General features: G+C 28.8%; 1 protein-coding gene across 1 annotated transcript; it reads right to left on the reverse strand.

Moving 5' to 3' along the window:
* Positions 1–701: 701 nt before the first annotated feature.
* LOC107433624 (protein VERNALIZATION 1-like) lies at positions 702–13,662 on the reverse strand. The gene is made up of 7 exons (XM_016044922.4): positions 13,220–13,662; positions 2,474–2,552; positions 2,234–2,280; positions 2,047–2,146; positions 1,722–1,763; positions 1,339–1,380; positions 702–1,142 (listed from the first exon to the last, which is right to left on the reverse strand). Exons 1-7 carry the CDS (start codon positions 13,402–13,404, stop codon positions 966–968), a joined length of 672 nt encoding a protein of 223 aa, XP_015900408.3. The 5' UTR covers positions 13,405–13,662; the 3' UTR covers positions 702–965.
* Positions 13,663–15,364: the final 1,702 nt, after the last annotated feature.

Genomic DNA, 15,364 nt, shown 5'->3' on the forward strand with positions numbered 1-15,364 from the left:
CATAGTTTGAAATGATAAATTTTAATGCACATTATTGGTAGGTTGCACAGAAAATGACGCTGTAACTAATAAATAAATAAATATATCTTTCAAAAAAAGAAAAGAAAAAAAGAATAATACTTTTTAGCAATTCTCTTTTTCCTTTAAACATTAAAATTTCGCTGATCTAAGGCCAAAATTTAAAATATCCCTGATCTAAAGCCAAAATTTTTCTTTCTTTTTTTTTTTTTTTCAAATAAAGAATAGATATCATAATAGGGGTAAACCCTATTAATATTGTATTTAAAAAAAAAAGAAAAAAAGAAAGAGGTTCAATGAGTTAAGCAATGTCCAGGAAAATAATAAATTGTAGAATTACTAAACCTTCTTTCGCTCAATTTCATTTAATTTTCCTCTCAAGTAGTTAATTTTTTTTAATTTATTGTTCTAGATAATATGATAACTTAACCTAACTTGACCTCTGACAAAACGAAACAAAAATAAAATAATTATTTTTCCCTTTATGATTCTTAAATAATTAATTAACGTGTTAAAGCCTGTTTTTATATATTATCTACAGCTCTCTGCTATCATAGAAATTAAAGAGAAAAAAAAAAAAAAAAAGTAACCGAGTTCTGTTAAGGTAGAGAGAGAGAGAGAGAGAGAGAGAGAATTCATTGGAGTTTTTGACTCTGAGATTGGGAATTCGTTGAAAGAACATAGAACAAAGAAAAAGCCCAACCTTAAAAAGAATGGGCCAAACTGGAACTGGGATAGCCCATTTCAATTCCCCATCAAATAACAAACCCATAACAGAGTTATTAAAATGCATAGAAAAGTATTTGGGCAATGGTAGGAGTACTAGAACGTGTGAGCTGCAATAAAAGCAGTCATCAAACAACCAAAAGGACAAACAGGAAGCTAAATATATAATGTTCATACCAACAAACAACAACTAGTTTTGTCTGTATAGCAGTGAGATTTTTTTAAAGAGACAGAGAGCCTCCCCTGTAATAACTCACTCCACCATCTTCATTCTCTAGGCCAAGCATTTGAATTGGAGCATGGTGGAAACCCTCATCATCATCATCTTCATAAGTTTGGAAGCTATCTACTGCCATAATGTTCAACTCTTTATTCCCCATATGGACACCAATGTGATTCTGAAATTAAAAACCACACCATACACCAGTCATTCCCATTCAAAATCACATCATCTTTTTCTCCTCTTCTTATTAATTATCAAACACTCACTATTTCCAATTTAAACAGAACATTAAAAAAAAAAAAAAAAAAAAAAAAAGGAGAATAAGAAGAAGAAGAAGAAGAAGAAGAAGAAGAAGAAGAAAGGGTTCCTACTTCGTTTTGCACCATCTGATTTTCTTCCACCACCCTCTTTTCCTGTCACATTGTAATAAACAATCTTCAAAACTCACATTAGCTGTTTTTACCTACTTGGTAGAGGTAATGATGATGTTTAAGACTCAGTGTACTTTGTTATTGAAGTCATTTGCATCTAGCAAGGCCCAGTTTCGCAATATCTATGGAAGTTAGCAATGGAAGGAAAGACACGGAAGGAAAGGCTAGCTAAAGCAAAAAGATCAAATTATGGATTTTTCTAACGTAGCAATGGTGTCCAATTCATAATTGATGCATCTAATCTTGGTAAGAATTTTATGGTGTATACTTGTAGGATAAACTCACATTCAAATTGATAGAAATTTAGTGATGGAAATGCATACCTTTTTATGGAGGACTGCCATTGATTTCATCATCAGTTGTGCCTGCATAGAACCATCAATTGTTGAGCTTTTCAGTGTCCTTTTCATATTTTCTAATTTAAGGTAAATGGGGAATTTTGTGGAGCTTGCTTTCATCGAGTATGAATATATGCAACATAAAATTTTTAGAAACCAGCTAGGAAACTGGTAATGGAAGATGCTTTATATAGCATCTGAAAAATATTTCAAACTAGATAATCATATCGGTGGCAACTACAGTATTGATTAATTGTTGATCAAATTCTGATTAATATATCTGGCCTCTATTGGAGTGATAAAAACTGACCTTTGAATATTGGACTTGCCTCAGGGAAAGGTTTAGTAGTTGCTCCAGTTGAACAATGTCAATGGAATTCAACTGTTCAAGATTCAGGCTATCAAACGCTCTGCAAAGTGTAAGTTGTCTCAAGACCATCCCATAAGAATAATTTTGATCCTATTAACATAATATTGTCAATTTCAGAAGTGTTTACCTTTTAACTGACTGCACATTGCTGTTACCATTCCTAGGATCTGCACACTAGACCCAAACAGTAATTATAAACCATAAAAATGGTATCAAAAGAATATTTTTCAAATAAATTCCTTCTTAGAATCAGTTTCCCAATAAATATCTGATTTGATAACTTGTATCATATATGAATTATCTCCACCTGTCCTAATGCTTCTACTTATATGTATATCATGGTAAACGCATTTTTAGAAGAAAATACCTCTTCTTTTGGATCATTTCCACAAGCAATCTTTTGTGAATTCGATTTGCTCCCATGACGCTCAAGGATCTTGCTTATACTGAATACAGAGTTAACAAATAAGTATACCATCAAAATATGTCATATAAACAAAATGCAAGCACATTGGAAAAAATTCCAAGATAAATAGGAAGTTCTTCCTTGGAAGAGACCGATTGCATAGCTGATCCGAATATGAACAAATTGAAATTGACAGTCATCACTCTTCGCCATTCTTTAATTAGTCAAACCATAACTTCTAAAAGTTAAAGAATTTCGCAATGCATGCTCCAATATTTTACGATTTCCTATGTGTTAATTTCGCAATGCATACTCCAATATTTTACGATTTCCGATGTGTTCCTTTGGTCTGATGAGGCAATGAGTACAGTACATTTTTTGTTGCATATGATAGCAAATAGAAAGGATGGAGAGGTTGTGAATCTAACATTAACCCTCATTGTATATAACAAAATGTGGTGTTTGAAGAAGCATTGTCATGGTGAAAGAAAGTCAAACAACCCAAACAACAATTCATCGCAAATACAAATGCAAATGAACCAAGGATTGAACACAAAGCTTCTTGGTTACAAGGCTTTGATACCATATTAAATTACCATCTATCCTAAAAGTTATAGCTAGTAGAATATCCGTAATTAAAGAGTTACAAGAATTCAGTGATGGTGAAGTCGAGCCACTATTAGACCAGAGCACAAAATACGCAAATTGGCATACCTCAAAGAACACGTAAATAAATTGCACCAAGACATCAACAAGGTTTCAAAGAAGAGTTAAGCCATAAAGTAAATAGGTCAAGCAAACAACAAAAACTAAATCTAAATTATGCCAAACGTATATACAATACGATTACCAGAATAAGATAACGATAAAAGGACGTATGACATCAGAAAAAAGCATGCATCTTGAAGCATTGAGTGTTAAAAGCTATGGAGAGAGAAATTTTTACAAATCATAAACAAACTAGTTGTAAAACCAAAGTGTTAAACTCAGTAACGATCACGAAAGCTATACTAGTAGTCTAGCAATATATATCAAGCATATTTCCCAATACACCCCCTTAAATGTAGGCCAGGGAGGATAGAAGCCAGGCCTTGAACGTCTCAAACAAGTCAAACAATTAGTTAACACAAATTCAAATGGGGTACCAAGGATCGAGCACAAAACCTCTCAGCTACCAAGGCTCTAATACCATATTAAACTCATATATCTAAGTGAGTACATATAAAGTAAGATCATTGCTTGATCAACTAAGAGATACAACGCTTGATCAGTGGCTCAAGAAATCTTTCAGCAATACAAATCAGACTATGAAACTTCCATTAGTGTAAAGATATATTTGTGTCCAGCACTCAAAGTTTCTGTAGTAGAATTTTTGTGTATCCTTGACAAATATGTAAGTCATCTTTTTATGATCAACTTCAAGTTTAAGAATATGTTCAAGTTCTGAAACTTCATCCAAATCGTCAATATATATTGATAGTTTCGATCCGTTAAATTTTAATAAACTAGCTTTAATATACATATGCCATTCAGTAACTACTTCACATAAGAAATTCAGCAATTAACCATACTATGCAAAAAGAGTTTGTTTTAGGCAATAAAATGCTTTAATTAATTGTCTGGTTGAGTTTTAGGCCATAAAATGCCATCAATATCTCTTCTTCTAATTTTTCCATGTAAAATGAGGTTTAGCGATGATTTAACCTTCAGGAAGATATATGTTAAAAGGAACTATTGGCTTTGGCTTTTATATTATTATTTTTTTTGTTTTCTAGAAGAAAGATGAAAGATATTATATATATATTTATATATGTAATCTAGTCGAACGGTTATTATATCCAATCAAATTTTGTTAACTAAATGACTAGACTTTACTTGGGGTGTGTTTGGTAGTAAATTTCTTATAAGCATTTATTTTCCATAGCATTTTGTTAAGTAGCGCGTAATAAAAAAAAAGAAATTATGAAATGTTTGTTTCACACAATAAAAAATGTTTTTAAAATTATTTATAGTATTAATTATTTTATTTTCATCTTGCAGCACTTATTTGGAAAAACATCTATTTTAGTGTTTCTAAGAAAAGCACTTGGAGTGCTTATTTTAAAAAAAGCATTACGAAGTTTTTTGCCAAACACGTAGTCAGGTGCTTTTTTATACTCTTGACACTGTTGACAGCACTAATTAAAACTTCAAAGGCACTACCAACAAGCTCTTAAAATAGTGGAATCTTGTTCATGCCAGTTCCACATCACAAAGTGGACCCTAAGAGTTTAGTGCAAGTAATCTACTTATGTATAAAATGACAACAAATTCTATCACTATGGACTACACCAGTAGAGCATAGAGCTGTAGATTTAACAACCCTGAAAGATGAGTGGTTAGAGATAGCCAGTGGAATTCATGCTTATGTGTCAATTGAAAAAATGCCATTCGTTACAATTGGTGAAAGTCACTAGTGGGATCCATGCCTAAGTGTCAATTACTAGCTATGGTTTTGTTTTAATACGTCAAAACTAATTTAGATGCATTTAATTACTAGTTGACATGTAAGCATAGGCCCCACTAGTAATGGTCACCTATGCTAACAAAAATAGCAATACTTTTCGTCTAACAAAAATTTCAACATTTTGACGGATGAAAACATATGGAAAGTACAACATGATTTTATTAGAGTTAATTCAATTAAGCCCTTAAGTAAATAGGTAAAGCAAACAACAAAAACTAAATCTCAAGCATGCCAAATGTATATACGATTAGCAGAATAAGCTAACGATAATACAAATCATAATAAAACTAGTTGTAAAAAACTAAGGACTTAAAATTCATATATTTTAAGAGAGTACGTAAAGTAAAATCTCTCCTTGATGGATCAACTGAGAGATTGAAGGCTTGATCAGTGGTTAAGGAAATCTTTCAGCAATACAAATCAGACTAAAAAACTTCCAGCAGCGTAAAGATCTATTTGTGTCCAGTATTCTTAAGTTCTAGTAGAATTTTTGTGTCTTTTTTGATATTTGACAAAGATGTAAGTCATCTTTTTATAATCAACTTCAAGTTCTAGAAGATGTTCTGAGTTCTTAAGACTTCTTCATCTAAAGACATGTATAGACATAGTCCTCTTTTATTCCACAAATTTATTTTTCATTCTCTCTTGTGACGATGACCAAATCGTCAATATATAGCGCTAGTTTTAGTCCTTTACATTTAAATAAACTAGCTTCGACATAAACATTCCACTGAAGACCTACTTCGTACTAGAAATTCAGCAATCCATGCCAAAAGAGTTTGTTTTAGGCCATAAAATGCTTCAGTTATAGTCTGGTTGAGTTTTAGGCCATAAAGTGTCATTCAATATCTCTAGTTCTAATTTCTCCATGTATAACAAGGTCTAAATTTAGTGATGATTTGATCATCAGAAAAGACTACGAAGAGGAAATTTGTCAGACAAATGACGTTTTTTTGTTCTAATTTCGGATGAAGGAGCATGAAGAACCCGAGAATCATGAAAGTAGGGCTCAATCATATACACTTTCGGCTATAAAAGCAATCGGAGTGTTAGACTAATTGCAAATCAACGTTATACACCACTGGAGGTAAATCCTATATTAACTTATAGAACGATATATATATATATATATATTACAATAATTTCCCCTCTCATCTCGATGTTTTGAACTCACAACTACGAACATCACTATATACATATGTATTATATAATTCTGTTATTAGTGCTCACCTTATGGCATGGATAGGCAAAGGGAAGAAAAAAAAAATTATACACCATTTACATAAGGATATGCATGATATGAGCTCCATAAAGTGAGCAGTGTTACTACAAATTGTCAACACCAACCGGTAATTTATATATAAAAATGCGATTTGTTATTACTAGTGACCATTATTAAGTAGAATTCAATTTTGCATGTTAATTACTAATTGGCTTCCATATAGGTTTATAGTTTCAAAATAATTTAAATGCATACAATTACTAGTTCGCATACAAATGTAGATTTCATTTGTGACGATCATCAATACTGATAAATAGCAATAATCACATAAAATTCAATAAGTATATGGAAGTATATCATGATTTTATTAAAGATAAAGTGCAATTAAAAGAAATTGAAATGAGATAAGCAATGTTGGAAGAACAATCGATTATTTTATTAACCAAAGGACATGATTTTACTAGATCCGTAAGACTAGAAAGCTGCTCAATATGGTTAATATAAGATTAAGAGAAGAAGAGGATCGGTGTTTAGTGTTATGAAGACTTTTTACTTCCCATTATGTACTTGGTTTCAAAATATTTGGCATTTAATTAAGGTATTGGATCTTTATCGATATTTAGTTTTTAAAAAGCCTTTTTTACTTTCCATTATGTATTTGGTTTCAAAATATTTGCCATTTAATTAAGAAGGTATCGGATCTTTTAAGTTGACATATAGTTGACTAATCATTCTTTACAAGAGTTTAACTTTAGGCTTTGCATGTAATTTTGGAGAGGTTATCAATTTCTAAACACAAATATTATGAATCTTTGGTTTTCATATTAAGTTAAATTATCAATTTTTAACAAAAACTTAAGCTAATAAGAAATGGTTCATCAATATATATAGAGTTAATTACTTTTTGGTACCCTCAACTTTCAAAATTTTGTGATTTAGATCTTCAACTTTTCAATTTTTTTTAAGTTGGTCTAATCCCCAAATTGGCAAAATAAATTGATGACAGTTATAGCAATTAGCCCTTATATAAATTTATATTTTGTTAACAATCACCTGCACACTTGAAAATAGAGGTAAGTGGCAACAAACCACTGATACCCGGACAATAACCTAAGTTCGAATCATTCCAACCCCAATATCCCAGAAAAAAAAAAAAAGAAAACTAAACTATACACTTGAAAAATAGAGCTCATTTCTTTGTGTGTAGTGACTAGTGAGTTTTGTCCTTTCTTTTTTTTTTTTTGGTAATAGGAGTTTTGTCCTTCTAGGAGAACTATGAGACAACATCCAACGATGTATGTCAAAGTTTAACAGTTTTCAAACACTATTTCAAAAGCTCCATCATCTATATCTCTTTTTTTATTGCTCAAAAGTAGAAGTAAAAGGAACTTAATTATTTAAGTCATTGCCAGCATATGTTTTATAACATTTATGTTAAAGAGTATAAGAATCAACCGATGATTTTTTTTTTTTTTTTTCCATATGAGGATGATGATCATATAATGCAACCAAGATTGAGTTAATAAAGATTAACATAGGAATTTGACTATTTATAAAGTTTTTAGAATTTTCAGATTCTTTTAACAATGATATAATTATTCGTATTTAAAATATTTATAATTTTTGGAACCTTCTATAAAACCTTTGGAAGTACAGAAATTCATACGTGCATGAACTATTGTAATACATCACCATGTACAACATATATATATATATATATATATATATATATATATATTCATAAAATATACTCATTGTGATGTACATTTTGAAAATTTTGGGGATGTCACGATAACTAAACTTTAGTCACATCATATCCTAACATTTACTAGTAAAGAAGAAACTAAAATTAGAAAATGAAAATAAATATTACAGCACATTATAAAAACTAACTTTGAGTCACATCATATCCTAACATTTACTAGTAAAGAAGAAACTAAAATTAGAAAATGAAAATAAATATTACAGCACATTATAAAAAGTTTGATTTCCTTCCAAAAAAATAAAAATAGTAATAATAGTAAAGTTTTATATAGTTTGAAAACCAAACTAACTTTGTAAATTATTATTTCGATTCTCATTATTATCAGGTTCATAATTGGGCTTTATTTCTGCTTGCACACAATAGGATTCTCTAAACTCATACTTTTGGAGTTATTTGCAACTGTAGATTAATCGTGATAATGTATGTTGAAGAAAACTGAATGCGGTTGAATATAAAGTGTTCATGTCGAGAGGCTCATGAGTATGCAATAGGCACTTCTTCCCTTTTTTTGTTATTTTCATTTTTTGGATCGTAAGTATGTAAGCAGTAAGAATTAAGTTTACAAAGAGACTTGATACTTAGGTTGCATTTAGGTTTGCAATCCGAAAATAGTTTTATATGTTTCATTTTATTCTGAAAAAAAGCACTGTATCATTAAGTATGCATACAAAATATATTAATTTAAAATTGTACAAATTTCTTATTTGGAGACAACTGCCTCATCTTGTAGAAGAAAGCATGTTATAAAATAACTTATAAATCTTATCTTTTTTGGTTAGCAATAATTATACGGCCACCAAATTATTTATCAAGTTATGTGACAAAATAATATATTATTATTTTATTGGTTCATCCTAAATTTCTTTATTTTTAGGATTATTTATCCATATTTAATTTATATTAATTTTTTAACTTATATTATTTATCCATAAACGACTAAGTGTCTATGGTACTTTTGTTTTGGTTAGTCAATATGTACAACAAACCAGTTTTCCTTATCCTATTAACTCTTAAGAATAAAGACAGTTTCTCCATAGAGACCATACACCCAACCTGCGTTCAAACTAGCCATGTAATTGTGATGCATTAAAAATTAAATACAACAAAAGAAAATTGTGTTCTTAATTTCTTAATTTGAAGAATATTTTTGTTCTAAATAATATGTACTTTTATCAAGTTTTTAAAAGTAGAGATGGACTTTTAATTTGGACAACTTCCACATGTTCTTGGTAATTATTAATCTGCTATGTTCAAAACTATTGAAAAGTAGGTATAACAAAGATATTGAGTAAAGGATAAAGGCTGATATAGTTTTGTTCGTTTAGGAAGTTAAATGTTATTCTCCATTTTACTTTCTCAAAATGATTTGTTTAACGAGATCACGAGTTCAATCTACTCAAGATATGAGATATCTTAGTAATATATATATATATATATATATATTTTAACGCTGATAATGTCACCCTGCATACATTAAGTTTGTGTTAGATTTTGACAAAATTGGTAGCCAAACGTTTCAAATAGGTAATTTGTATAGATATCATACGTTTCAAATAGGTAATTTGTGTAGCTATGTTTAAGTTAAAGCATTTTTGGAAGATAATTGATAAAAGAAAAAAAAAAATGAAATAGAATTATTTGTTGCTATGTTTTCTTTCATATTTCTTAATTAATTTAGTTACAGAAATAAAATCTCTAATTTAAATATATATTTGATAGAACATATTGCAACCTATGTTAGGAACCATATTACAGAGTAAATTTTTATTTTATTTTATTTTTTAGTAGATATCACATGCTAAATGTTAAATGTTATTATTTTATCCTATAATTTTTAGTTTTAAATTATTAATTAAGATGACATCTTTAACACTTATAAGGTAAATTAAAAACTTTAAACATAAAATAAGAACATGTTCCAAAAAAATATAACCCTTTACATATATTTGTTGTCTATAAATTTATCTATTTGAATTTTAAGTAGTCGAATTCATAGAACTCTATATAACAAAAATCAATTCCACATTATATGTTAGTTCATGAGTGATTAATTTAAGATGTTGACATTCAAAACAAATTTTGTATAGCCTTTTACAATTAACTCTATTTATTTCATGTTTCAGAAATTTTGTTTGTAGTACTGATCAAAAGGATATAACAGAAAACCTCGTTTATTTCATTAAAAATTTCACCAAATTGGATATTAATCTAAAATTTTGGCAACTAAGGATTATATATAATTAGGAATTTATCATTTCGTGGTTTGTTTTATTTTTTTTATTCTAAGGAAAGGTACTGGTCATATATAAGATTTTCTTTAGGATTATGTTATCTGACGAGCTATTCAAAAAATCTAAGCTAATAGATAAATCTAAATTGAGGGAAAGAGGGAGAGTGTGTCATGATTAGAGCATCTTTCCTAGCAAATGTCATTTTGACATTACCATTTCTAAAATATTCTCATGGATTCTCCAATTGTAAAGGCTAATAACAATACTAACTAATTTTACCATTGGTTTTTTTAATGATAAATGCTGAAAAATGTCAAATTATAAATTTTATTAAATTATATGGATCCACTTTTCAGCAAGAAAAAGCAAAAATATAATACTTAAGCTTTGTTTCCACAGTGTTCTGCAGAGGTGAAAGTTAACGGTCAGAAAGAGAGGAGAAACACTGGTTTTTTTTTTTTTTTTGGGTGAAAATGGGAAAGAGAGTTACAGAGAGTGAAAGAAGAGAGAGACAGCGTTAAAGACAGTCAGAGAGAGAGAGAGAGAGAGAGAGTTAAAGAAAGAGAAGAGAGGAAAAAGAGAGAGAGAGAAAGAGAGAGGAGAGGACCGTGATAGTTTTTCCCAAAAGAATTCCAAATAATTTTCCTCCCAATTCGAGAGGAAAATATAAATCTATATTTTTATTACAGCTACCAATTAGTTTTTTTTTTTTAAATTTTTTTCCCTATTTATTCATAACTAGATATAATATTTTAAAATTCCTATATATATATATATTTTTTTTTTCATTTCGCTTTAAAACTTTTTAAGTTTTAAAATAAGATTAAAAAGTTTTAAAATAGGACTAACTCCATTGATAAACTATTAATATCCACATTTGAAAAATTATAAATTTGAAATATTAAAATAAAAATTTATTGAAAATGATAAAAAAAAAATAAAAAAATAAACCCTTAATATAAAAACTGCTTATGAGTCCATGTATTTTATTGTTGCCCAAAAATGACAATACCAAATTTTGTATTTTATTGAATATTTGAATTATGGACGTAATCCACTTTTGAGCAAGGAAAAGCAAAAATATAATATTTTAATGTAAAAAGTTGTTATGGACCTGCATGCTTTATCGTTAGGACCAATGCCAATGGCAATACCAAAACTGATACAAATTTGGCATTTTATTAAATTATAGATAAGGTTCATTTTTTAGCAACAAAAGTAAAAATAGGATCCAACACTAAAAAATGGCAATGCTAAAATTGGTGTCAAAATTTAGACATAACTTTTCCTTATGCTTTTTGACCAGTTATTCAAGAATACATTTTAAGAAAGCTATTTTGTACTGTGCTTGACTAAAAACTCGTTTAGAAGTCTGTAATACTTTTAGAAAATTATTCAAATATTTTCATAAGTAATTTTTAAGAGCCTTTAAAATTATTTCAAACTTTTCAGAAGCTATATCAAATTGAGCCTCAAAATCCTGCTAGGACAATAGCAACTATCACTTGTCATATCATTAGTTTCTTAACATAAAAAAATAATAATGAATAAAAAATTCAAATAAATTCTAATACATGTAGTTTGGGGAATATGCAAAGTTAAGTTTAAAATTTTATGTTCTCTTTAATGTTTTTTATTTACGTGTAAATTTTGTAAATATATAATCCTAAACAATTTTAGATAAATATTTTATTTAATTTTAATTTTTTAACGTAGATAGTTTATATTTTTTATAATAACAAATCATTATTACTATTTGGAAACAAAATCTTTTGAACTATATTTCAAAAAATTGTAATTTATTATAATGTATAGTTTATTTTTATTTATAATTGGTTTAAATTGAAACTTTTTATTATCATATAGAAGTTATTTCTATATAAAGTATCACAATAAAAAAGTTTTACTATATTTTTAACTTTCAAAAGTTACATCAAACTTAAGTTCAATTAGACAAATAACAAATTTCTCTTGCCATATTATTATGTTTTTAACATAAAGTGATAACTATGTTCTGAACAAATTAAAATTGTATATATACTGGAGATTTGACAAATATACAACAAATTTATTTTATATATATGATATAAACATAACTATTCTCCAATATATACAATATTCATATTTTGAAAAGCATCTATACCTTTTTTTTCTTTTTTTGGCTGTGCCCCCAGGCATCCCCGACCCCCCCAAGACTCGACCCAGCGTCCACTGGCCGGGGCTGTGGCGCTCTAACCACTCCTATTACTTTTACTAATCATATGTACCATATTCATCTTAATATATAACAAAACAAAAAATTATTACTCCAACCTGCCCAAGAGGTATATATACATATATAATATAAATATCTATAAGAAAGTTATAAAAGTATGTGTGTGTGTATATATATATATATATGTATATATAATAAAGAAAACTATAAAATAATGCAACAGATAATAAGAAAATAAAATAAAATGAGGAAGTACAAAGATATTTTGCAGCACAAGCGCATGCTTATTCATTCCCTACTGTCCCTGGAATATACGGAACATGGAGCTCCCAGCTCATAGAATAGTAGTCTCTACTTTACACACACCAAATACAAATACAAATACAGGGGAACAGGCAAACCAACGAAGAAGAAAACGCCTTCTCTACTCTCTACCTCTTTATTAACCCCATTATTCCTATTTTATATTTATATCTCTGATCAATCGGAGACCCAACAAACTTATAATATTATACAAATCGACCACGTGACAAACAAAAGTAGGTTGCAACAGCAAGAAACGAATTGGAAAAATGTTGGTTCACGGAATTTCCAACCAAAAAAAGAAATTAGTGAAGTGAAAAATCATCCATATATTATATATATATATGTATATATGTGAAATGAAAAGTGATGAGAATGAGAGATATATATGTATGTACGAGTATGATCCAAAGGGATAGAATGGAGAAGTAGTTAAGAAATTAGATTAAATTAAAATTAGCGTGCCTGTTTCCGGTAGAGAATTCGTAGGTTTTGCCAGAGGTGGAGAAGACGACGAGAGCAAGATCGACGTCGCACAGAACGGAGAGCTCGTGAGCCTTTTTGAATAATCCTTTGCGTCGCTTCGAGAACGCCACCTGCCGACTCTGCGTGTCGCCGATCCGCTTCACCTCTACTTTTCCACGCCTCATGATCCAATCCCGCCGCCGGCTCTGATTCCCCTTGTACCTGAATCTAACCCTAGCTTAGCTGTCTTTTGTTCGAAGATGAAGATGGAGGAATTTGCAGTGTGGCTTTTGTATGGTGCCGAGAGTGGCGTTTTCGTAATTTGGTCGACCGATTGGGAGAGAATGACGGAGATGGAGAGAGATAGATAGAGAGAGGGAACAAAACAAAGCAGTCTGCTTTCTTTTTCTTTTTTTTTTGGATAATAAATTTGTTTTCCTTTTTGGAATAGTGGTAGTAAGAGAGAAGAGATTCGTGGGACCATTCTTAATTTAAAGATGAAAAATATTATTTATCAATGATTCTCATTAAAACTTATATATTAAATAATAATTTAAATAATTATAATTAAAAAATTCAATTTTAAAATTTTAAAAAAAAATTTAAATGCTTCATGTTATAGGTGATGACAAATATCAAAACTTTTAAAGATTCATTCAAAAAAATTTGGGCCTCACATGTGGCATTTTGGTAGTTATGTTGTCTGCTTTGCTGGCTCTTTTGTGTTTGACACGCTTTTGATCTTGTCACATGCCATTTATCAAAAATATATATATATATACACCATCTTGCCACTTGCCTGCTTTATTTTATTTTTTTGTTTTTATTTATTTTTTTGGGTGGGAGAAAATCAGACGCCAATCGATTGCTATAGATAGCATACGTCGCGAAAGAGAAGTTTCCATACTACTTTTTATTTTTTTATGTTATTATAAAAAATAAAATAAAAAAACAAAAATAGACCCACAGGAATATTTTTTTATGTCATCATCGTTATTAATATTCGGATGACATGCTATCATATTCTTTTATAATTAGTAATACTAATATTTATCATTAAGGGATGTTGAAAATAATCACAAATTATTAAGTTCATATTAAAAAGGATACAAGTAACGTAGTTTTTGTTAAATAAAAGATAACATAGTATCATTATGATATAAGGCAGATACCACCTCGTACATGAATATATTTTGTCTCCTTATTCAAAAAAGATAAAAGAATAGGAAGATTTTATCCAAAAGAAAGATTCACTACCCAGTGGAACCCTGAAAATGAAGACAAAAAGAAAGAAATAAATAAAAATAAAGTGATACTGAATAATAATATTCTTTAGAATAAAAAGAATGAAAAAAAAAAAGTGATACTAAGAATATATATATTTGACGACAAATTAATTTATCAAAGTTGGAAAATTTAGTAACATATAACAAACACTAAAAATGATTATAATTAATATTTTACTATCAATATTTCCTTTTGAGTGCAACGACAAAATAATTCATTGTTATTTATGTATGTGCTATTTCATTAATTTCACATCAAAAGTTGACATTATGCACGAAAGAATTTAAAGTGCTCTGGTTCCGTGACTTTACTATAACTACGTACAGATGTTCATATGATATACTCCACTAATATTTGTTAGTAGATAGATTTTTAATTTCTACATTTTGCTTTTTTATTTTTGTTTTTATTTTTTGGCTAAATCAATATGTATATATATATTTTTTTCTATAAAAGTAATTTAATCATTGGAAATATGATAGCTAAAAAGAAAAATGAAATTAACTTCTTTACTTACAAGTTACTATTACTAATACATGTAAATATATGATGCTTTTTATATGTAATTCGTACATTGATAGCCAAATAGTAACAAGAACATAACTAGAATCGTCAATAGTACTAACAAAACAGCATTAAATTATAAAGTGTGGAATTACTTCATATATTGTCAATCATTTACATGTACATATTATGATATATACAATTGATAAAACTAGAAATAGAGAACATAATTGGGGATCGTCGATTTAAGCAATGCCATGGTAGATAGATGGTGAATAATTTTCATTTTAATATTTTTTAAACATTTTGCATAAAACATCACATAAATAACCACATCACTAATGGTGGTATTCT

Source organism: Ziziphus jujuba, chromosome 11, assembly GCF_031755915.1.
Source record: "Ziziphus jujuba cultivar Dongzao chromosome 11, ASM3175591v1".
Taxonomy (NCBI): Eukaryota; Viridiplantae; Streptophyta; class Magnoliopsida; order Rosales; family Rhamnaceae; genus Ziziphus; species Ziziphus jujuba.